Source organism: Macaca thibetana, chromosome 17 (assembly GCF_024542745.1).
Source record: "Macaca thibetana thibetana isolate TM-01 chromosome 17, ASM2454274v1, whole genome shotgun sequence".
In the NCBI taxonomy this organism is placed as follows: domain Eukaryota; kingdom Metazoa; phylum Chordata; class Mammalia; order Primates; family Cercopithecidae; genus Macaca; species Macaca thibetana.
The window spans coordinates 28,614,065-28,639,180 of NC_065594.1; the positions used below are offsets into that span (position 1 = coordinate 28,614,065).

Below are 25,116 nucleotides of genomic sequence, written 5' to 3' on the forward strand. Positions count from 1 at the left end.
GGGGTAACAAGTCCAGAGTTTAGGGAGCTCCGTTAGACACAATTTGAAAAACATCACACTGCACTCTTCTATTCTCCTCCGGGAAACATTCTAAGCGAGGGCGGGTCCCCTAGTCTTCATAGAATATAAAAAATAAATCAATCGTTATATCAATTCCAGGGGGAAAAACTGTAGGCAGGCAGTCCTAAAGAAGCGTGTCACTGCGGTTCCCAGGAAGCGTTATTCCTCTTTGCGAACAACTGAACAACTGAACAGAATAGCTGCTGCAAAAAGCATCTCCGGAGTATTTGCAACCCAGAGCCGTGCGCCCGACACGCAATACACCGGCAAAGGGTTAATGTAGTGGTGCCTCCAGCGCGGAAAAGAACTCAAGATCTAATACATCCTTAACGCGGGATTTTTACAAAGGCCATAAAAGTATTACCTAAAGTTAATGCCGTCACTGGCTCACATTACTCAAGAGCTGTGGAGTAGGAATTGATAGAAACCACCAGCTAAGGGGGGAAAAAAATCACCGAAGGGAAAGACAAATAACAACTCTCGTCCCTCCTCCGCAGCGTCAAGAAAAGGTGGGGATCGCAAAATTACCGTTAAGTTGTCCGGGTAAAGACTTTTGGGGGAGGAAAACATCAATAGTTTCACAGATTGCTTTTTTCTTTGCGAAATGTTTCAAACACCGGAGAAGAAAAAAGTCTTCTAAGAAAAGTGCGACTCGGAGGAAATAGCCAGAAGGAAATCGCTAGCTCGAAGCCCCATCTTTCATCTCACCCGTGAACACCCCTCCCCCTTGAGAAAGGACAACGCTGCGAGAGCAAATGACAAAAATCCCCAGAAAGAAACTAAAGTCCAGCATCTTTCCTAAGAGCCCGCTACAACCTCAAATGCCTGCCCCTGCCCCATCTTGGAAGCGCGAGCCGCGGCCAGTCCAACCTACCTAGAGACCTCACCGGGACCCGGCGCGCCGGGGGAGGGCAGCCAGGGCTTGGGAAACTCTCTTTCCTGGGGCACCTCACCATTTAGCGTCAAAAGACAATATAGATAGATGGGTGCCGGGCGGTGGCGGGGGGAACTGTTGCCACGACCCACCGGAGGGACCCATGACTCCGGGTCCTGAATTTTCTGTCGACCTTAAGTTTCTTGTCACGAGATGACGGCCATCACCGGGTCGGGAAAAAGGCGAGAAAAGGCGGCCCGGTTCGGAAATGGGGGAGGGGCGCGCGTCCAGTCCTCCTGTCAAGGAGCGGCCGCCTGCAGAGACCACGCCGTGCGCCGTCCCCGGCTCCGGTCCCGGGCGGGGGGTCTTGCTGACAGATCCGCTGGGCGGCGGCTGCTCCGCCGCAGCCGGTCCAGGTCCCGCTCAAACTGCAGCTCCCCTCCCCCCACAGCCCCGTCTCTCCGCGCTCCCGCCACATTCCGCTCGCCGCCGCCCACTCGCAGACGCCCAAGTTGCCCCTAACCCCACTTCCTCGGATTTTTCGCGATTGAGAGCAGACCCTGCGCCCACTCCCTGCACCCCCCACTGCCTCCGGGTCCCACCACTGCCACCTCCCAAGTCCCGCTCTGCTACTTCTTCAGGCTCTTACCGACTGCGCCAGCCTTGGCGAAGCTCCACCGACTGCCCTTTGCTCCAAGTAATTTTTGGTGATTTTTAAAGTAATTTTTCCGGCGGAGTCACAGTGGCGCTATACTCTCGGACAGGTTATCCTGTCTCTCCCGCTAGATTGATGAGATCAGGCATCACTCGAAAATGGCGCCGAAAGCGCTGAGGCTCCTCATTCAAATTCGTTAGAGCCAACCCCGCCGCCCTGGGGCATGCCGGGAACGCGGGCTGCCTCCACAGCTGTCAATACCGCCTCTTAACCCCCACTTCTCTTGCTTTCCCGACATTTTCGCGCATGCGCAAACTCCAACTCTCGCTCTCCTCCCGCCGTGCACATGCGCAGAATCATCGTTGTGCGCGGCTCTCCCTTTGCTTCTACGGTCGCAATCCTCTTGCTTCTTTTATTGCGCGTGCGTGTAGCGCTTTTGCAAAGACTCGGAGGTAAAGTGAAGGTAGAGGCTGTGGGGCCGAGGGTCCACTTATAGCTATCAGCCCACAGGCATTTAGTCTACGTTGGAGGTAAACAAATACGGGTCCAGCTTAGGAGAAAAGAAAAACGTCTTACAGCCAGTGTCTAAACTCCAAACAACGGAATGTATCAATGAGACCTTGCATATGGATACACGTGCATTTAAAACGGCCCCGCCGGCGTGTTGAGCTCTTGCCGTTCGCCAGCGCTTTACAGGGGTTATCGCACTTAAGCCTCGGAACAACTTTACCAGGTAGGAACTATTACTGTTCTCGTTTTGAAGACCAGGAAACCTAGGCTCAGAGACATTAAGTAATTTGCCCAAGACAGCACAAGTGGCACAGAAGTGGATGAATCCACATCTGTCAGATTCAGCAGCCCTGGAGTTCTCTACCACGCTGTACGCTCCAACCTGAGCCCACACAGGAGGCGTGGTCTCCTTCCTCAACGGGTGTGTGTGTGTGTGTGTGTGTGTGTGCGCGCGCGCGCGCGCGCCTGCCTGCCTAGAGTTAATGATTAAGTTTGCTGAAGCCCTTCTTTCCGGTCCTAAGCTGCCTATTGCGAACGCGCTTTCATTGAATCCAGTTTCTCCTACGTCTTAACTTGTTCTTAAACTTTTGAGATAGGAATGGGCAGTTTTCTGTGTCACTTAGGATTTTTTTTGTTTTTTTTTAATGGCGTGGTAAGTGAACTGAATCCAGCAAAGACAAGAGAACTGAATCCAGCAAAGACGAGTTTCTGTTGTGCAACGCATTGGTAAACTGACAGCTACCACGTATTGACTGTGTGCTGTGCACTGTGCTAAATAAATGATTTACGGATTAATCGTGTTTATTGCTCACAACAACCTTATGAAGTAGGTATTATCTTCGCTTTACAGATGAGGACACCTGAGGCTCAGATTAAGAAATCTGCCCCAAAGTCTTAGAACTGGTAAGTAGAAGCACCATATCTAGGCAAACCTGTCTACTTTTAAAAAAATGGGCACTCTGATAGGACAATTAACGATAATAAAGTTGTAAATATTTTAAAACCTTCATTGTGAATGTTAAATAAGACAGTAGATATGAAAGTGCCTGAAGTACTAATAAGGAAGTGGGAGAAGGGTAGCATGGTTTGCATTATTGAAGTGTATTGGAAAAGAAATGGATTTTAGCAATTTGAGATCAAGAAGTAACATGGCAGAGTAGTATAAATAAACTACTTAATCTCTGGTACTTTTGTGCACTACTTAAGTGGGCTTGACTCTGGAACCAAACTGCCTGGGTTTGAATCCCAGCTCCACTACTTACTAGCTGTGTGGCCTTGTTGGGTAAATTATCTGTTGGACTTTTTGTAAAACAAGTATTATTAACACCTCATTGGATTGTTGTAAGGATGTAAATGAGCTAATATTAAAGGAATTTCAACAGTGCCTGGCATATTAGTAAATGTTATTGTCAGTCAGTCATTGATCTTTTAAACTGGCTTCTTTAATGGTTGTTTAAAAAAATCATACTACAGTTAGTGCAATTAGGGGTCAGCATTTTTTTTTTTTTTCTAAGAGGGAGCCTCACTCTGTTGCCCAGGCTGGAGTACAGTGGCACGATCTTGGCTCACTGCAACCTCCGCCTCCCGCGTTGAAGCAGTTCTCCTGCCTCAGCATCCCATGTAGCTGGGATTACAGGTGCGCACCACCACGCCCGGCTAATTTTTGTATTTTTAGTAGAGACGGGGTTTCACCATATTGGCCAGACTGGCCTCTAACTCCTGACCTCTCTGTCCACCTCTGCCTCCCAAAGTGCTGGGATTACAGGTGTGAGCCACCACACCAGTCGGGGTTAGCATTCTTTTTCAAGAGCTCCTTAAAATGATAAATCAGACTGACAAATGATTTTTCCCAAATATGAATAATGATCCCTGTTAGGCGAATAAGGATGTTAATTTATTTTACCATCTCATAAGAATAATACATGGAAATGGAATAGATTTATTGCTTTTTCTGATTGTTAAAGTTAAAAAACCCAGGCCCATCTAAAATATATAAAGTAAAAGTCATCCAAATTTCTAGCATCCAGGGATAACTACATATTGTTTATATTTTAAAAATATAACGTACCTTTGGGGACAATCAGTTGGGGGGGTCTGGATTAGTGGCATATTTGGGAGACATCTGTAAAATTGTAATAGAACTTACAAATAAGTAAGTAACACAATCTGGTTTCCTCACTGTAGAATTTTTTATCTTAGTCCCCTTCTAGATATAATCTGTTAAGAGAATTCTAAAGTGATGATGATAAATGATAACATTTATTGAAGACCTAATATGTGGCAGACACTGGGCTAAACAGGTACATGCATTTTCCCATTGAATCCTCATGTAACTCATGAAGTGGGTGCAATTATCTCTATTTTGCAGAGACTGAAGTTTATGTGGAAGTCATTTTTAGAAGATTTAAGTCCAATTGTGTTTAAAGTCTTACGAAAAATTCTTTCATGAAAGCTTCTTGATTTGCTAAAATGGGAGAAAACAAAACCAACTAACATACAGTAGTTCCTGTGCCTGAACAGAGAGCCCAATTGTAAAAAATGGTCTTTTGAAAACTAAGAAATTTATGTTTGACCACAAGGGGGTGCAAATTCCTGAGTTACATTTCAAAGAAAAAACGGAAAAAGTGCTTTTACTTCAGACCATTAAATTCGTGGGTTAAAAATTAGTAAGAATTCCTGCCTGGAACTTTAATACCCTAAAAGTAATGTACTTTATAAGAAGAAAGAACTCAATTACTTAGGTGCTCAATTAGGGCAGAAGTGTCAGCTTGCTTTCTTCAATACAGTCAAGAGTTAATCATCCCTCCCCTACCCCTTTCCACTCACAGTTAGTGTCTCTGCATACCCCTCTTTACTTGTCATAGGAGTAGAACTAAAGTCATAATTTAAAATCTGGGGTTTTGCTCTTGGAAACTGAAATGCAGTCACCAGCAAATGGATGGTAAATATGGGTAGTGTGAAGAACAGAGGTCTTGTAATTTCTATGCTTTTTTTCCCTCCTGCTGTTTATAATGAGTAAGCTACAACTGATGCAATGTTGGCTTCAACATATTAACTTATTTAGATAAAACTGTGAAAGCTATAGGTCTGTTCGTCTTTCAAGAAAGAACGCAGACTTTGAAACAGTATATACTATTGAATGTATTAAAAAGTTTGCTTAGCAGGGTTTTCGGGTTCCTTTTATTTTCCTGTTGGTCTTGTTTCTCTGAGATGGACTTAATTTAAAAAATACATTTTTTTTGGAAATAATTTCAAATTTACAAAAAGTTACAATATTAAAAAGAGTTCCAAGAACATCCATATCATTTTCTTGCTCTTGTACATGGGTGAGTTTTCTTTCTCTCTCTCTCTCTCTATACACAGTCTATAAAAACACACAGAGGAAAAATGCAAGAAAAAAACTTTCAATCCATATCAAGGTTTTATGATTATAGTTAAAAATATACACATCAAAAAGCCAATCTAAAATTTTGCATTGTTGACACTGCGAAACCATTCTTTTAAGGAACATCGGTGTTCTATGAGCTAGTCCGATTTTTGTTTTTTTAAGAGACAGGGTCTCTCTATATTGCCCAGGCTGGCTTTGAACTCCTGGACTCACGTGATCATCCCGTTCTACCTTCCGAGTAGCTGGGGCTGTAGGCAAGTGCCACTGCACCCAGCTCAGTGATTCTTAAACTTTGAAAATTTATTGAAAGTTATAGACCCTTTCTCTAGAATCATGCATATATGTGAATAGTTTGCATATAGTTTCAGAGGTGGATGATGGTCCATGGAGTTCCTGAAGAAAAGTAAAGAAAAAATCATTCATACATATGGTAAGCAGAATAATGGTCTACCAAAGATATCCAAAGATGTACATGTCCTAATCTATGTGGGATTTGTTAATATGTTACATGGTGAGAGATAATTCAAGTTTCAGATAAAAATTAGGGTTGTTACTCAGATGATCTGAAAATAGATTATTCTGGATCACCTGAGGAGGCCTAATTACATGGTCTTTTAAGTGTGTAAAGGGGAAGCAGAAGAATCCGTATCAATGATGAGATGTGAGAAAGCCATTGCTGACTCTGAAGGTGGAAGGAGGCCATGAGCCAAAGAATAGTTCATGAGCCCTAGAAGCTGAAAAAGGCAAGAAAACAGACTCTTAAGTAAGGCAGCCATGCCTACATCTCTATTTTAGCCCGCTAAGACCCATTTTGAATTTCTGACCTCCAGAACTGTAAGATAATACATTTCTGTTGTTTTAAGCCACTAAGTTTATGGTAATTTGTTTATGGTAATTTTATGGCATTAGGAAACTAATAAAGGATGTGAAAAGTCATTTTGTATGTATGTTGATGTGTGGTTATGGTAGTAATTAAGTGTGTATGTATACATATATATATATTTTTAATACCACCTAGGTATTTTTCTTTTTTTTTTTTTTTTTTTTTTTTTGAGGTGGGGTTTCTGTCTCCTAGGCTGGAGTTCAGTGGAGTGATCTCGGCTCACTTTAACCTCTGTCTCCTGGGCTCAAGTGATCCTCCCACCTTAGCGTCCTGAGTAGCTGGGACCACCACGCCTACCTAGTTTTTTGTATTTTTTGGTAGAGGTGGGGTTTTGTCATGTTGCCTGGGCTGTTCTGTACTTTTTTTTAATGGATTAACAAATCCATAAAAAGTACTTCTTTATCTTTTTTAAAGGTCTGTGAAGTGTCAGACCTCAAGATGGACAACTATTTAATTAGATACAGCATCTTATCTGCTACTGAAATTATATACCTACACAAGATTTACTGAAATTTCTTGGTAAGAATGTGATGAGCTTTTCCCACAAATTTATCCATCTACATTCCCTTTTTAAAATGCAACATTTTGATTTACAGTTATGTTGACAGTATCTTTGTTCTGTCAAGTATCTTGGATAATTTCTTTTCCCTGTAGCTGACAGATTAAAAACAATTCAAAAATTCTCCTCAGAGGTTATTTAAACAGTATATAACTACATGTTTTAATTACTTAGGTATCAGCTCAAGAGAATAAACTGTTTAGAAACAGATTTATTTTGCAGTTGGGTAGATTATTTTAATGGAAGATTAATACAAGTACTTAATTATCTATAAATGTTTTATGTACAAGAAACTTTTTGTGATTTTTTTAAAGGATACCAATATTAGTTACATGGGGGAAAATTTATACACACATCAGGAAATGTAATTGTTTTGGGAAATTTACATGGTTTAGAGCTCCAATTTCTAAAAGTGATTAGAACAGATTCATATATAGCATTTTCAACTTCGATTCTCTGAAGATACTGAGTTAAGATTTTTTTTCCTGTATGAGGAGTTATTTTGCTTACAATATTCTTGGCCACAAATCATGGAACTAAACTAAAATTCATTTACAACTAATAATGGTCAACACTTATTGAGGAAGTATGACCTTTTTTGTTTTTTTTTTGAGACAGAGTCTTGCTCTGTTGTCTAGGCTGGAGTACAATGGCATGATCTTGGCTCACTGCAACCTTTGCCTCCCGGGTTCAAGCAGTTCTCCTGCCGCAGCCTCCCAAGTAGCTGGTACAACACGCACCACCAGGCCCAGCTAATTTTTTTATTTTTAGTAGAGATGGGGTTTTGCCATGTTGGCCAGGCTGGTCTTGAACTCCTGGCCTCAGGTGATCCACCCACCTTGGCTTCCCAAAGTGGCATGAGCCACTGCGCCCGGCCGGGAAGTATGAACTTTTTTTTTCACCTACCAATAAGGATTCCTGGAAAGGGATAAACCCATTTGTTTTTGTTAATCTTTCTAAAATTAATGTTAAAATGTTGGCCTTAAATGAGATATTAAATACAGTGTTTTGAAACATTGCTTTTGAAATAATATATACTTTGTAAGAACTTAATAAAGGATTGTAAGAACTTAATAAAAACCTATTCAGGATTGGAATCATAGAATCTTAAGAGTTAAAATATGTCTCTTCTTACTGCCACCTATTGTCTAAGTGTGAGGCTACTGAGAACAAATTTATTCCTACCTGCTTACAATAACCCTTTAAATATGATCATTATTTTTTTGAATCATGATGACAGCAGAATTCCCACTCCCCAACATCCTTTAATGTGTCTTTAATTGTTTTATGATCTTAAACCCTTCACCATCTTGGTTTCCTTCTTCTGGTTATTCTTGTTTAACAAGGCCACTCTCAAACAGTGACCCCCAGAATGGTATTAATTATATATATATATATATATATATATATACACACACACACTATATATAGTCTGAAATATACCATGGGTGGGTATTAACTTTTTGTCCTATCCATTACAATTCTTGTATTTACAGAACAATTTTAGATCATAACAAGGACTCATAAATAATGGAAATGGATGTATTGGAAATTTATCAAAAGAAAGTTTTAATGTAAACTGCAGGAGTAAAAAACTTAAAAATTACAACTTATGACTCAGAGACTGTATTGAGTTGGGATGAATTGGAAGTTGTGGAGGATAGGGAACCAGGAATCTATTACATTCATGTCTTATTTATTTTTAATAAACAGGAGTAAAATTGAGACTCTGATCTGTAGGAGATATGACTGAGGATGTGTGATCAGTTGAGCCTCATACTACATTTCTATTCCTAATATATAAAATTTATTTCTTATAGTGCAAATCCCTTCTGGCTAGGAGCTAGGAAATTCTTATATGTTTAAAATAAATTAACCTTTTAAGGCAGCTCTGAAGAAGTAATTTATTTTAAATAGGTGAGCAGTTTATAGCTCTTATAGGAATACTTTTTCCTTATTTTTTTCATCATAGGATTAGACCCTATGTTTTTAATTTAAGTCCTTTAAGTTTTGCTGTTAATGTTTAATTTACTTGATGACCCCATACTGTTAATTTTTGACCTAGTGAACTTGGGACAGTATATACAAACTGTTCACCTAATTTTAAGGAAACTCTTTTAAAAAATAAGATAGGTTTGATATGAAACTTCAGAAGATTAAATTCATTTCAACTTTCCATGTAGAAAAATATCGTATGTATTTAATCAAAGAACTTTTTCCCCCTTATTGGAGGATGCATTTTTATCAGCATAGAGGTTTTGTTTTTTGTTTTTTAATAATTAGATGTTTATGCCATTGGCAAAACAACCCAAAGCCGACATGACCGAACTGCAATACTTTTAATAAACTGCAAGACTACTAATATAGCAGCTATAAAACCCTTTCCTGATAAGAAATTTTTATAGTGTATGACTGAATCTGACAATTCTCCCTCTACCTTTATTTATGCTCATTTACTTTCTTTTATAGAAAAATGAAATTCTTAAAGTTTAAGCTTTTAGATATAAAAAACGTTAGTATATACAGTTAAATTAAGTTCAAGGTTTCTTTTAAACCACTTGATGTAATTTACTTTGTACATAACTTTTATTTGCCTTTTTAAAATTATTATTATTATAATATTTTTTAGACAGAGTCTTGCTGTATCATGCAGGCTGGAGTGCAGGGGCGTGATCTCAGCTCACTGCAACCTCTGCCTCCCCAGTTCAAGCAATTCTCGTTCCTCAGCTTCCCAAGTAGCTGGAATTACAGGTGCAAGCCACCATGCCCAGCTAATTTTTGTATTTTTAGTACAGACAGGGTTTTTCCATGTTGTCCAGGCTGGTCTCAAACTCCTGATCTCAAGTGATCCTCCTGCCTCAGCCTCCAAAAGTGCTGGGATTATAGGCATGAGCCATGGCACCCACCTTATTTGCCCTTTAAACTAGACCTGTGGACTTGCTTTTGAACATTTTCTCTCCTAATTATAAAATACATGTGCATTAAAGAAAACTGAGAAAAAAATCAGGAATGATTGGAAGCCATTGCTTCTGAAGGCCTCTTACCAATATACCTGTCTCCTCATCTCCTTTCCCAGTTGACCAAAGAATGCTCCATGTTTGTCTTTTATGTATATTAGCATGATTGCATTTCATCCAGTTAGCCGTATTTAATACTGTACTTTGTTTCTCTTCAGGAAAATTACAGTTTGATATCTTGTGAGACAGAAGGTTGCATCTTTCAGTCATCAGAGAGCAAAGTAGGAAAGACTTAGAGAAGCAAAGTCCCTCTGATTCACCTAATGATACACTGTTTTTACTCTAAGGGGGCCACGAGGGTGTATTTACTTTCATCATTTTGGGGTGAGGAATGGTTAGAAACTGAAGGAGCATACATAGGTTAAGTATTATCCATGACAGTAGGGTGGGAGTGAATGGAAGCTCATTTATAGCAGTTTTACTTCCTGATTTATGGGTATGTGTGGGTGGTGTGTTTTAAAGAGATTCTGGTGAACTAACAAGGTGTGATAATTGTATTTTGTTATATATCATATTATTGACCCCCAGACTGCTTAACATATAGCTTAATAATTATTATGGATATCTTTAAATATGCCACATTCACTTTATTAAGAAGTGAACTGATAAGCAACAAGCTGCCATGTGCTGAACAGTATCAGGTACTGGGATAAACAAGGGTTTTAAATGCTGCGAATAGTGTAAGCTGTATAGCCTTCATGGTTTGCTAATAAGGTAATCTGTTGTCATTTCATAATTGAAATACTAGGGGGAATGTTGTAAAAATGTTGTAAAAATGCCCTTTATTATTGTTATTTAAATGGAAGTATTTTTGTGTGGTTTTATAGTCATGGTGGGAAATCATGAGCTTTTGGACTAGGGCAGTGATGACTGGTATACAAGATGAGAGAAAAATCTGTAATGACTCCCTGGTCCCTGTCCTGGTTGTAGAGTACAATGGTGGTATCATTAACCAGGACAGGGACGAGTGGAGGAGGATCATGGCTTTTGAGAGAGAGAGAGAGAGAGAGAGAGAGAGAGAAAGAGAGTATGTGTGTGTGTGTGTGTGTGTGTATGTTTATGGGTGTGGGATGGAACGCTGGGACAGGAGAGGGAGATGACAAGTCCAGTGAGGACATTTTGAATATGAAAGATTAAGCACTCATGGGATACCTAAGTAGGAAGTTCAGTAAGGAGCTCAACGTACATGACTGAGGCTTAGGAGAAAGGCCTGAGCTGGAAACGGATATCACTAAATAGGTGGTAGTTGAGATTATGAGGGAAATGGATGCCATTGCTCATAGAGACTAAACATAGAGAAATGAGAACCAAAATTAGTAAATGGGCAAAGTAAGAGGAAGCAGCAGAAGACTGAGAAGGAATGGCCGAGAGAGAGGGGCAGGAACACCAACAGAGCTCAGAGTTAAAGGAGCCAGTGGTAGAGAGGTTTCAAAAGGAAAGAAGTTAGGAGTGTCAGAAGGTAAAGACAGGCTAAGTAAACTGAAAAAGATAAAAGAAAGATTTGGCAGTTCTGTCATTAGTAATGTTTGCCAGAACACTTTCAATGAAACAATGGTGGCAGAATTCTGTTTGTGTTGAGTTGAAAGTATATTAAAATAGGGAAAGGGGCCAGGTGCGGTGGCTCTTGCCTATAATCCCAGCACTTTGGGAGGCTGAGGCAGGCAGATCACCTGAGGTCGGGAGTTCAAAACCAGTCTGACCAACATAAAGAAACCCTGTCTCTACTAAAAACACAAAATTAGCTGGGCATGATGACGCATGCCTGTAATCCCAGCTTCTCAGGAGGCTGAGGCAGGAGAATTGCTTGAACCCGGGAGGCAGAGGTTGCGGTGAGCCAAGATTACACCACTGCACTCCAGCCTGGGCAACAAAAGCAAACCTCCGTCCCAAACAAACACAAAGAAAAAAAGAAAAAAGAGAAAGGTTACAATAAATGTGTATTATTTCAAGGCTCTTGACATTGTCTTAAAAACAAAAGATAATTTTAGGGAGGAGGTTACAGAATAGAGGAGGAGATCTACAGGAGAAGAGAGCTTAACATTTTTATAAAGTATGGGGACAGACTCATCAGAGAGGAGAAATAGGATAAAGTATAGTGAGATCTAGTAGGAGATAAAGGTGCAGGTAAAGGAATTAACCCAGAAAAGAGAAAGGATCCCTTTTCCTCTGAGATTAGAAGGGAACAGGTAAGAGAGTTTTATGTATAACTTGTAAATCTAGAGCAGGAAGTTGAGGGAGTTCATAGCTAATAGTTTTACTTTTTATTTTTATTTTTTTCCGATAAAGGAGTCATAAAAGAGATAAGGGTAGAGGTGAAGTAGCAAGTTTGAATTGAAGTAAGATGGTACAAAACATATGCTCTAGGTAATGGAAGAGGGAATTAACGAGGGAGGAAGGTTGTTAGCAGAAGAGGGTGATGTACCTGAGAACCTAGGCTGGATAGGAAAAGACACGAAGCATGTGGGAGATTGTAGTTTGAAGAAATGAGAATAGTTAAGGAATGGGTGTCAAAATTAGGTAAGAAAGCAGGTATTTAGGGAGTAATGGAGTAAAAAACTGCAAGAATAGTTGTAGTCAGAGATCCATATGTTGGACTCTAAGGCTGTAGAATAATTTCTTGGTTATCAGAATATAGAGGCTGTAGCTTTGGGTATGGATTACTGAATGAAGTGGTTTTACGGAATCAGAGTTCATAGTTTTTCAATGGGTTTTCTATATGGACACTGAAGTGGGAGGTGATGGCAGAAAATGCAGGGGAGGCAGATACTGTCAACAAAGGGCCAGAGTCCTCAACAAAAAGGAATGACTGGGTAATTAATAAGAATGAAAGAAAGGAGTAAAAAATTTCCAAGATCGTTTCATCATGCCTTTTTTTTTTCCTTGTAAATTAAGAGACATGAGGGTAAGGAGAGGGTAAGGACTATGTTTGAATTAATTCAACAAATGCAAATATTTGTTGAATTAATAAGTGAATGATAAGCTCATGTTGAATAAGTATTTCAGAAAACTTCAGGTTTTTTTTCTTATTATAAGCAATTGATATTAAAGAAAGTACAAATGAGCAGGATGTAGGAAAAAATAATCCCATCAGCCTGAAATACCTACCCCCAACACCCTTTGTTATTAAACTTTTTGTTTAAATCTGTTTGTTGTTCATATATTTTTTTCCCTAGCAATATTCAGTTGTATACTTTAATGTCTAAATAAGTATTTTCTTATGGAATATAAGGATGTACTATAATGTAAGCAGGTCCTTATTTTGGGGCATTTATATTGATTCCACCCAAGTTTCTTCTACGGGTAAAACGAAAAATCTAATAGCTTTTTTTTTTTTTTTTGACAGAGTTTCGTTCTTGTCACCCCAGGCTGGAGTGCAATGGCATGATCTTGGCTCACTGTAACCTCTGCCTCCCAGGTTCAAGCAATTCTGCCGCCTCAGCCTCCTGAGTAGCTGGGACTACAGGCGCGTGCCATCATGCCTGGCTAATTTTTGATTTTTAGTAGAGACAGGATTTCACCATGTTGGACAGGCTGGTCTTGAACTTCTGACTTCAGGTGATCTGCCTGCCTTGGCCTCCCAAAGTGTTGGGATTACGGGCACAGCCACCACACCCGGCTAATTTTTGTATTTTTAGTAGAGATGAGGTTTCACCATGTTGGCCAGGCTGGTCTTGAACTTCTAACCTTGGGTGATCTGCCCACCTCAGCCTCCCAAAGTGCTGGGATTACAGGTGTGTGCCACCACGCCCAGCATAATAGCTAAATTTTTGCCTTACTTATATTATAAGGATTCTTAGAAGTAGATTTTCTAGTGTGGTTTCATAGAGATCCTATTTATCTTTATTTTATGGCCATTTCTAACAGGCTTATTTATGTGCATTCCATCCAGGATTGGAATCCTGGACAGTGGACAGTGTTGCAGGTATTGACTGATGCAGGCATGCTGACAGCCACAAAAGTGAGAACTGTTAATCATAGGTCCTTCTTCACAAGAAGAATGATGGGTATTTTTAAAACTTGGAATCAAGTATAGTTTTCATGAGCACAGTAAGATGATTCATGAGCTGAATACAGGATATAGTAGTCAATTCAGAAATGCATATTCAAATTAAATAAAAACCTCTTATAATAGTCTATATTTGTTGATAATATTGAACTTTAGTAGAGCTTTTTTTCCATAAATTCTAAAACTGTGGCAAAATACTTCATAAAGTTTATCAACTTAACCATTTTTAAGTGTACACTTCAATGGTATTAAATACATTCATTATGTTGTAACCATCACCACCATTCATCTTTGTAGCTAGTAGAGGTATTAATATACCAGTCTTGAATAGTCATCAAAGTCACTCTACCTCAAACTTTTCCACAAAAGTATGGTTAATAGCAGAGAGGAGTGAACAACTGCCTTAAAAACTTGGTCCCAAGCTAGAATTCTTTTTAGCTTCATGTTTTGTCTTAGATTTAATGTAAATGTAGTGTTACTTACCATAATGTTCCTATATTTAGTAAAAATATAATTATACATTTTTTCAAAATCTCTGAGGGAGGCTGATCTTTAAGGAGATGCCCCATGTTTGGTGCTGGCACACCAAAAGTCCCCCTTGCCCCAAGCAGGACTTTCAGAGGCAAGGTTCTAAGCCATTTCATGGTTGAATAATATGCCTCTTTTCATTTTTCTTTCTTTGAGACAGTCTTGCCATGTCACCCAGGCTAGAGTACAGTGGCGTAATCTCAGCTCACTGGAACCTCCGTCTCCTGGGTTCAAGCGATTCTCCTGCCTCCGCCTCCCGAATAGCTGGGATTACAGGTGCCCGCCACCATGCCTGGCTATTTTGTATTTTAAGTAGAGACAGGGTTTCACCATGTTTGCCAGGCTGGTCTTGAACTCCTGACCTCAAGAGATCTCCTGCCTTGGCTCCCAAAGTGTTGGGATTACAGGCGTGAGCCACCACACCGGCTTTTTTTTTTTTTTTTTTTGAGACGAAGTCTTGCTCTGTCACCCAGGTTGGAGTGCAGTGGCATCTTGGGATCTCGGCTCACTGCAACCACTGCCTCCCAGGTTCAAGCAATTCTCATGCCTCAGCCTCCTGAATAACTGGGATTACAGGTGCGTGCCACCATGCCTGACTAATTTTTGTATTTTATTAGAGAGGGGGTTTTGCCATGTTGGCCAGGCTGATCTTGACCTCCTGACCTCAGGTGATTCGCCTGCCTTGGCCTCCCAAAGTGCTGGGATTACAGGTGTGAACCACCATACCCAGCCTTCATTTTTCTTTTACGGTTTAGCCAAGACTACTTATACTAGTGTATGTCAAGGAGTAGACTGATTGATGTTCAACCTCTTCGAATGTGAGTGTCACAGAAACTGTGAAATTCACAGAGTAAAAATTTAGAAGTATCCTTTTATATTATATTTGCCCTAGTAATCATGCATACTTCATCATTATTAATGCCATGAGACAATCTTATTATACAAATAGAGTAATTTCACGTGCTGGCTAGGGCCATAGCCCCACCTTTCCAAAGAGTATTAACTTTTCAACTATCCATGCATTATGACTCCAGAGACTTGTAAACCCTCTCAGGTGTAATACATTTTTTTTTTCTTTTTTTTGAGACAGAGTCTTGCTCTGTCATAAGGCTGGAGTGCAGTGGCGCTATCTCGGCTCATTGCAACCTCTGCCTCCTGGGTTCAAGCGATTCTCCTGCCTCAGCCTCCCGAGTAGCTGGGACTACAGGTGCGTGACACCATGCCCAGCTAATTTTTGTATTTTTAGTAGAGACGGGGTTTCACCATGTTGGCCAGGCTGGTCTTGATCTCTTGACCTCATGATTCACCTGCCTCGGCTTCCCAAAATGCTGGGATTACAGGCGTGAGCCACCGCGCCTGGCCCAGGTGTAATAATTTTGTTCTTCATGCCTGGTCCCATTTCAGAAGATTGGTGATTACATTGAAGGATAGTAGCAAAATTGGAACTAAAGTCTGGGTTTCTTAACTCCTAGTTGAGGGTCTTTCCAATTACACCAAAAGGGAAATAGTTACATATAACAAGAGGTAAGACATAAGTTATCTACCTGACCCCACAAAACCACTTTAAGCCATCCTAAGAGTGGTCTCTTTTTTTCCCTCCCTCTCTCCTTCCCTTCAGCTTTCCTTTCTTCTTCCTACGTTTTTTTTTTGGGTAACTCCAAAGCACCCCAGTTCTCAGAATTAAAAGGTTAAAAATATTTTAGTACTCTCCAAGATACAAAGTAGACTACTAGAGTTTTTTGTTGTTGTTGTTGTTGTTTCTCAAGCTTGGGACATAAAGCTCAGAGCTCAGAACAGTAGAATTTTAGAAAGGAATAGATAGGATACATGAAAGAGGCTGCTGGAATATGAAAAAACTGGAGTAAAAATAAGCAAATCAATACTTCTGAAATGAAGCCTTCATTGGTAGAAAAAAAATGTAGGTCACAAAAATGAGTGAGCAGAGGTTCTTGATTTCTAATTATTGAAGATTCCTAACTAGTGGTATTCTAATATGTTTACCAAATTATGAGTTGCATTACTTTTTAAAAACCTAAAACCTAGTCAAGAGTTACAGAGTGTCCCTGGTTTATTCGTGTGGTAAGTTTTCAGTTCCAGTTATTAGGCAAAACAAAAATTGCTATAATTTACAATGTAAAATAAGTGATTGGTAGAATAAAACAAAAGGGATTCATATAGCTTTTGTACTGTTTTCTTGAAAAAGGCATATTTGGCCATAAAAGCTAATACATACTTTAGGAATGGAAATGATTTCACCTGATTTTTTCAAGTAAGATTTGTTCAAGAATAATGAACTTACGTTGTCAGTTATGGGTTCAAGCATTAATTTACTTTGGACTGCTTATATTCAACAGTATGCTGTCTACGTAAAGAGTTACATGGAATTAAATTTTAGCATTGGAATCTATTTGAGATAGCATTATCTTTTATATTCAAATGAAAAATTATGGGGCTCTAGAATTAAGTGTTACTAAGTTGATATAGATAGAATAATAGTTGTATTACAAGGAAAAAAGCAAAGATAATATTGTATAGGGTTTGAATCATACACTCTCACTAGAGATGTTTTTTTTAAAATTGTGATTGTTTGTTGATTTATTCAAAACCGTTTGAAAATTGTGAGGGAGCCAGAAAAGGGGACAATATTTGGATGTATAATTTAGATGTATAGTTTGCTTGCTTATCAGGGAATGGTTAAGTTCCTTTTTTCTGTATATTTTAATTGGTGAAATTAAGAGTTTTTATTCTTCTAGATTACTTTGTAAAATAACATGGCACTTTATAGATCTATGAGATAACTGAGGCTCATATATGTTGAGTTTTAATGTGTGGAGGAGTCTGATGTGCATCCAAGTCTGTCTGCCCCTAATGTCTAACCACTATCCTCAGAATGAAATACATTCATATAGTAGAGACCAGTTCTTAAACAAAAGTCATCTTTACTCACAAAATTAATCTGTGAAGTACCCACTGTTCTCAGTTTCTGTCCCTCTCACTTTTTCTTTCTAGTGCTTTGCAGTTTTTAATGAAAGTGATTTTTTTTCTGAAATTATTATTTTCATGTTTTTTATTAGAGGATTAAATTTGTTGCTAAGATCATTTAGTTAAGTCTTTTGCAGTCTTTTAAGATTAGACTTAATCTTAAGTCTAAACTTAAAGATTGCCTTGAAGTATATTATTTAGCTGTATTGCATTATTCTTCCTTATGTAATGAGCTATAGACTGAGCACTCCTTGACAAATCATAAGAATAAGACCCAAAGAATCAAACTTTTCCAAGTAACTTAACTGCATCCCAGGACAAAACTCAGGAACATTTAGAGGAACAGAAGAATATCCAGCAGCCAACAGATAAAATTCACAGTGCCTTTCCAGGCACGCAAGGAAGCCAGAAAAATGATCCACAATGATAAGAATAATCAATCATCTGAAAGTGACCTTAAGCAGAGAAAGATGTTAGAACTAGTAAAGACAGTGAACATTATTATAACTATATTCTATATTTTCAGAAAGTAGAGACATGAAAGACATTTTTAAAAACTCAGTGTGGTTCTAGGGATGAAAACTACAATATCTGAGATCTGCTAATGATATTTGTAGCAGATTAGACATGGCAGAAGAAAAGGTTAGTGAACTTGAAGGATATAGCAAAAGAAACTATTCAGAAATGAAAGAGAGAAAAAAGAATGACAAAAGCATCAGTGAGCTATGGGACAAACTTCCAGAATCCTTATGTAAACATAATCAAAGGCATCAAAGGAGAGGAGAAAAGCAGATACAAAAGGGATATTTGAAAAAATAATGGCCAAAATTTTCAAATTGGACAAAAACTATTAACTCACAGATCCAAGAACTCAACAAGAAGAAAACTACACTAAAGAATGTCATAATCAAATTATTCAAAGCCAGTGATAAAAAATATTGAAAGCAGCCACATGTTATAGAGTAACAAAGATAAAGCTGACAGCAGATTTCTCATTGGAAACATTGCAAGTGAAGAGATAGTAGAACATAAAGTACTGAAAGAAAAAAATGTTAACCTAGGATTTGATACTCAGCAAAATATCATTCAAAAAACAAAGGCAAAAATAAAGATGTTTTCAGACATACGAAAACAAATGATTTTTTACCATCAGGTAGACTGAAGGTAGACTGTGGTAGGTTGAAGATGTATACTGCCTTAAGGCAACCAGTAGAATAACAAAACAGTTATAGCTAATAAGTCAACAAAGGAGATAAGATAGAATCCAAAAAAAAAAGGTGGAAAAAGGAACAAATAAGTGGTGAAACTAATAGAAAAATGGCAAGGCAATAGACTGTAATCGTATCAGCAATCACATTAAATGTATATTATCTAAATATCCCACTTAAAAGGCAAAGATTGTCAGATAAAAAGCAAGACTGCTTTTGGACCTGGATGAACAGGAAGCACCATCATGGAAGTCGTCTCCTGCCACAACAACGACTGAAAGGTTCAACACCAGGAGCCCAAGAGCCAGGACATCTACTGAAGGCTGTTGGTTAAGCTGTATATGTTTCTGGCCAGAAGAAACTCTACCTTCAACCAAGTTGTGGTGAAGAGTGCACACAACTGAAGGTGTGTGCACTGCATGTGAGCAGTTGGGCCTGCAGCCAGATCGCCAAGGCTGGGGACAAGATCCTCACCTTCAACCAGCTGGCCCTGGACACCCTCAAAGGCTGTGGCACCATCCTGCTCTCTGGTCCTTACAAGGGCCAAGAGGTGTACTGGCATTTTGGCAAGGCCCTGGGAACCCAGCACAGCCACACTAAGCCCTGTGACCACTCCAAGTTCAAGCACATCAGAGGCTGATGGGCCAGCCAAGGCTATAAAAACTAAACCTGGATCCTCTACTCTTATTAAAAAGACTTTGGCCTGGGCGCAGTGGCTCATGCCTGTAATCCCAGCACTTTGGGAGGCCAAGGTGGGCAGATCACTTGAGCCTAGGAGTTCAAGACCAGTCTGGGCAACAAGTGAAACTCCATCTCTATAAAAAAAATTCAAAAAAAAAATTAGTTGTGAGTGGTGGTACATGCCTGTAGTGCCAGCTACTTGGGAGGCTGAGGCAGGAGGATCGCTTGAGCCCAGGAAGTCAAGGCTGCAGTGAGCCATGATCGTACCACTGCACTCCACCCTGGGTGACAGAGGGAGACCCTGTCTTGAAACAAAAAATTTTGGATGCTGGGGGGAAAATAAAAAACAAGATCCAACTATATAATGTCAATAAGAAACACATTTTAGGCTGGGTGCGATGGCTCACGCCTTTAATCCCAGCACTTTGGGAGGTCAAGGCAGTTAGATCACCTGAGGTCAGGAGTTCAAGACCAGCCTGGTCAACATGGCGAAATCTTGTCTCTACTAAAAACACAAAAATTAGCCAGGCATGGTGGCGGGTGCCTGTAATCCCAGCTACTTGGGAGGCTGAGGCAGGAGAATTGAATGAATGCAGCAGGCAGAGGTTGCAGAGAGCAGAGATCACGCCACTGCACTCCAGCCTGGGAGACAGAAAAAAAAAAAGACATTTTACATACAAAGACATAATAACATTAAGAGTAAAAGGATGACCAGGCACAGTGGCTCATGCCTGTAATCACAGCACATTGGGAGGTTGAGGCAGGAGGATCACTTGAGCCCATGAGTCTGAGACCTGCACAAAAAATTAGCCAAGTGTGGTGGTGCATGCCTGTAGTCCCAGCTACTCGGAGGCTGAGGTGGGAGGATAGCTTGAACCCAGGAGGTCAAGGCTGTAGGGAGTGGTGATCATGCCACTGTACTCCAGGCTGGACAACAAAGTGAAACTCAATCTCAAAAACAATAACAACAACAAAAAAAGTGAAAGGATGAAAAAAGATATACTGATGCTGGCATTAGTCAAAAGAAAACTGGTGTGGCTATATTAACATGAAATAAGTAGATTTCAAAGCAAATAATATTACCAGGAATAAAGAAGGCCAATAATAAAAGGGCTAGTTAATCAGAAGGATACAATAATCCTACATAGTTTTGTCTCAAATAATAAAGCTTCAAAATATGTAAATCAAAAACTGACAGAAGTGCAAGGAGAAAGAAACCATAGTTACAGTCAGAGATTTCAATACCCCTCTTTAAATGATTGCTAAAAGAAGTAGAAACTTAAAAAGATATAGTAAACTCAAGCAACACTGTAACCAAACTAACAGTATAGGTTGAGTATTTCCCTAATCTGAAATACAAAATGCTCCAAAATCCAAAATTTTTTGAGCACCAACATGACCCAATTATCTTGGGTCCTATTCCCAGGATATCTTATTATGTATATACAAATATTCAGAAAATCCAAAAAACTTTGAAATCTGAAACATTTCTGGTCCCAAGCATTTTGGATAAGGGATACTCAACCTGTAATAGAGTATATATTCTCTTTAAAGTATACATGAAACATTTACCCAAATAGATCATGTTCTAGGCCAGAGGTTAGCAAACTATGGCCCTGAGGCCAAATGTAGTCTGTTTTTGTATAGTCCATGAACTAAAAATGATTTTTACATTTTGAAAGATTTCTTTAAAAAGGAAGAAAATATGTGACAAAGATCATATGTGGCCCACAGAGTTTAAAATATTTACTGTCTGACCCTTTATAGAAGTTTACCAGCCCTTGTTTTAGGCAATAAAACATGTCTCAGTAAATTTTAAAGGATTCAAATCATGCAGAGTATGTCTTCTGACTACAGTAGAATTAAAATTAGAAATCAATAACAGAAAGCTGTCTGGAAAATCCCCAAATGTTTGGAAATAAAATAACATGCTACTAAATAACCTTCTAATAACCCATTGATTAAAATAGGAGCACAGTGAAATTAGAAGGCATTTCGAGCTGAATGAAAATAAAGCATATCAAATTTTGTGGCATGCCACTAAAGCAGTATGTAGGAAGACATTTATAAGCAAAATGCTTCTATTAGAAAATATTAAAGATCTCAACTCAGTGAGCTTCCACCTTAAGAAATTAGAAAAGAAGAACAAATTAAACACAAAGAAACAAAAGAAAAGAAATAATAAAGATCAAAGTAGAAATAAATGAAATAGAAAACAAAGTCCATTGAGAATATTAATGAAACCAAACCCTGGTTCTTTGAGATAAATAAAATTGATAAACTTTTGCCAGGCTGCTCAGGGGGAAAAAAAAAGAGAAGACCCATATTACCAATATCAGGAATGAGAGGTGAAATATGACAAATTCTACAGATACTTAAAGGATAACAAAGGAATATTATGAAAAACCTTAAGCAAATAAAACTCAACAACTTAAGATGAAATGGTCAAATTCCTTGAAAGATGTAACTACCAAAGCTTACTCAAAAAGAAATAGAGCTGGGTGCAGTGGCTCACGCCTATAATCCCAGCATTTTGGGAGTTTGAGGTGGGCAGATCACTTAAGTCCAGGAGTTTGAGACCAGCCTGGGCAATGTGAAGAAACCCCATCTCTACTAAAAATACAAAAAAAATTAGCTGGGTGTGGTGGCGCATGACTGTAGTCCCAGCTACTTGCAGGGCTAAGGTGGGAGGAACACTTGAGCTCGCAAGATTGAGCCCTGATTATGCCACTGCATTCCAGCCTGGGTGAAAGATTGAGACCTTGTGTAAAAAAAAAAAAAAAAAAAAAAGATAACCTCCAAAGCTATATATCTATTTTTTTAAAATTAAATTAATAGTTAAAAATATTCTCACAAAACACTGGTAGATTCTTCCAAACACTTAGTGATAACACTGTGTATACCAATTACACACAAATCTTCCAGAAAACTGAAGAGGAAGGAATACTTGCCAGTTTATTTTTTGGGGCCAGCATTACCCTGATACCTAAACCACACAAAGCCATTAAAAGAAAAGAAAACTATAGCCCAGTTTCCCTCTTGAACGTGGATGCAATAATTCTAAACTAAACAAGTAAAATCTAACAAAATATAAGAAAGTTAGTATTACTGGATGAGGTTTATCCCAAAAATATGTCATTGCTTTAAATTTAAAAATTAATCATTGTAAGTTACTATATTAAGCTAAAAAAGAAAATCTGATCATCTCAATAGACACACACAAAAAATCTGACAAAATCCCGTATTTGTTCCTGATTTAAAAACAAACGAACAAACAAAAACACTAACCTTTTAGCAAACTAGGAATAGAAGGATACTTTCTCAACCAAAGACATCTATAAAAATCCTACAGATAGCCTTATGCGTAACGATGAAAAACTGCATGCTTTCATTTTCCTCCTAAGATAAAGAATAATACAAAGATATTTTCTTTGCTCTGACCACTTTCATTCAACATCAGAGGTTCTGACCAGGGAAAAGGCAAGAAAAAGAAATAAACCACATTCAAGTTAGAAAGGAAGAAATACAACTGATGATAGCCATCATTCCTAAGAGTTCCCCCTGCCTCTTTATAATCCTTGCCTCCTCTTACCTCTCCCTAGGAAACCACTGGCCTGTTTTCTGTCACTATAGACCAGTTTGCATTTTCTAGAACTGATATATGTGGAATCATACAGTATGTTACTCAATTTTTTTGTCAGAAATTGATAACTTATCTTACAATCAAAGTTCATATGTAAACATTTGATCTTCATTCCATTCCCTCATTAGTCCATAGAGAGTCAGTCAATTTTTCTTTCTTTTATTTAATGAAACAGGGTCTTGCTGTGTTACCCAGGCTGGAGTGCAGGCTTACTTCAACCTCTAACTCCTGGGCTCAGGTGATCCTCCTGCCTAAGCCTCCAGAGTAGCTGGGACTACAGGGGTGTGCCACCATGCCTGGCTAACTTTTTAAAATTTTTTTGTATTGATGGGGCCTTGCCATGTTGCCCAGGCTGGTCTTGAACTCCCGGGCTCAAGACCTCCCAAAGTGCTGGGATTACAGGCGTGAGCCACTGCGCCTGGACTCAATTTCTGTATGATGATGACTTTCACATGTACATCAGCAGGCCAGATAGCTTATCAAGAAAGCTTGTCCTCTGTCTTCTAGTAATATCCCACTTAGATCTGACATTAAGTTTATTTTTTTCAAGGTATTTCTTCCAAATTTCTTGGCTACTATTGGTGATAACACAAGTTTTTGGACCTTTAAGTTTAGAATCTTAGGTTCATTTCCTTATTTTATTTCTTCCCTATAAATGATCACTAAACATGTTACTTCTTATAGTTACTTCTTTGTAAGGCACTGCAGATATGTTTCTTTTCATTTTAAAAATTGCCCATTTAATTCAAGCTATTAAATCTCAAGCTTGTACTATATAGCCTCATCATGCCATACCCATGTCCCCACTAGCCTATATAAAACATAAAATACTTTGCATCAAACTCTCTGTAGAGAAGTGTTGCTGGGCGAATAAGAAAAACCTGATTGACTAGAAAAAGCAAATGTAAATGTAATCTCCTTTCTTTTCAGTTATTCTACCAGAAAGGAATGAAGAACAGAACCTTCAGGAATTGAGTCACAATGCAGACAAATATCATATGGGAGATTATTGCAAGGAAGAGATTGATGATAGTATTTTCTACTAGCCATTGGGAAGATAAAAGGAGACAGAAGATTGAAGTCTTTTCCAGCCATTCTTTCCCTTTTTGCTTTCAAACTCCTCAACGGGGAACCTTCATATGTGCAGTATTTATATTGGATCACACTGATGATTATAAAGGTTCCTAGGAGGCTAGAAGCCAACCAACAGAGAAGGGAAAGCAGTCTGTTCTGAACATAGGGACATAAGTTCATTCATGCCATGTATCTTTTCAGCATGTTTCTCCCACTTAGAAACATCTAGCATGTAAGGCCTTTTAATATTAATATAAGCCCAATACCAGCTCTTTCCCTTTGTATTTCATCTCTTTCTGCTCTCCTATTTGTATTTTGTGTTCCTATCAAAGTGTCATATCTGGGAGATGACCTGCCTGTTCCTGTTCTATAACAGTTTTGTTTGCTGCTATGCCTCTAGAACAGTGCCTGGCACACAGTAAGCACTCAATAAACCTTTGCTGAATGAATGAATGGTTATCTTTTCTCTGGCAATCCAAATTCACTACTCCTTAAAAATTCTATGTAAGATTTGCTGGCTGGGCACAGTGGCTCACGCCTGTAATCCCAGCACTTTGGGAGACCGAGGCAGGTGGATCACCTGAGGTCAGGAGTTTGAGACCAGCTTGGCCAACATGGCAAAACCCCGTCTCTACTAAAAGTACAAAAATTAGCCAGGCGTGGTGGCGGGCACCTGTAATCCCAGCTACTTGGAAGGCTGAGGCAGGAGAATCACTTGAGCCTGGGGAGCGGAGGTTGCGGTGAGCCGAGATCATGCCACTTCATTCCAGCCTGGGCAAAGCAAAACTCGGTCTCCAAAAAAAAAAAAAACATTTGCCTATTCCAGCAAACTTCTACCCAATATCAATCTAGAGTTAAATAACTTCATTTCCCACATCTCTTTAGCAATTACGTGTAGTTTGCACTTCATTAACATACCCTTATTTATGTTACTTCTTACATACACCCATCTCTCTTCTGTATTTTAAATCAAAAGATAATGCCTTAAATGTTGTATATATATTGTATGTGCCACTCAACAGTGCCTCATATGCTGCAAAAAAAAAAA

The 25,116-nt window shown here is 39.0% G+C and overlaps 3 protein-coding genes and 1 pseudogene across 7 annotated transcripts in view; 2 read left to right on the forward strand and 2 right to left on the reverse strand.

Moving 5' to 3' along the window:
- KPNA3 (karyopherin subunit alpha 3) overlaps nucleotides 1–25,116 on the reverse strand; it is a 1,032,760-nt gene that overhangs the window by 377,655 nt on the left and 629,989 nt on the right. The window lies entirely within an intron of this gene.
- Nucleotides 1–25,116, reverse strand: part of SPRYD7 (SPRY domain containing 7) — a 496,951-nt gene that overhangs the window by 165,292 nt on the left and 306,543 nt on the right. The window lies entirely within an intron of this gene.
- Nucleotides 1,685–24,517, forward strand: LOC126940473 (leukemia-associated protein 1). 5 transcript variants are annotated; one of them, XR_007720759.1, is made up of 3 exons: nucleotides 2,950–3,002; nucleotides 3,614–4,399; nucleotides 23,925–23,997. XR_007720759.1 is itself a non-coding variant. In XM_050766388.1 (2 exons), exons 1-2 carry the CDS (start codon nucleotides 2,202–2,204, stop codon nucleotides 24,038–24,040), a joined length of 237 nt encoding a protein of 78 aa, XP_050622345.1. In that variant the 5' UTR covers nucleotides 1,685–2,201; the 3' UTR covers nucleotides 24,041–24,517. The 5 variants fall into 5 exon arrangements, 1 of the variants encoding a protein (XP_050622345.1); XM_050766388.1 differs by lacking the exons at nucleotides 2,950–3,002; nucleotides 3,614–4,399 and adding an exon at nucleotides 1,685–2,322 and having other exon boundaries at nucleotides 23,925–24,517; XR_007720757.1 differs by lacking the exons at nucleotides 2,950–3,002; nucleotides 3,614–4,399; nucleotides 23,925–23,997 and adding exons at nucleotides 2,188–2,322; nucleotides 2,757–2,943.
- On the forward strand, nucleotides 18,826–19,975 carry LOC126940469 (ribosomal protein L18-like; annotated as a pseudogene).

Excerpts from the sequence above, each read along its gene's own strand:
- LOC126940473 (XM_050766388.1), top strand. The coding sequence starts at position 2,202 with ATGAGACCTTGCATATGGATACACGTGCATTTAAAACGGCCCCGCCGG. Across the intron at positions 2,323-23,924 it reads CCTCGGAACAACTTTACCAG|TTATTCTACCAGAAAGGAAT; the intron begins GTAGGAACTATT and ends CTTTCTTTTCAG.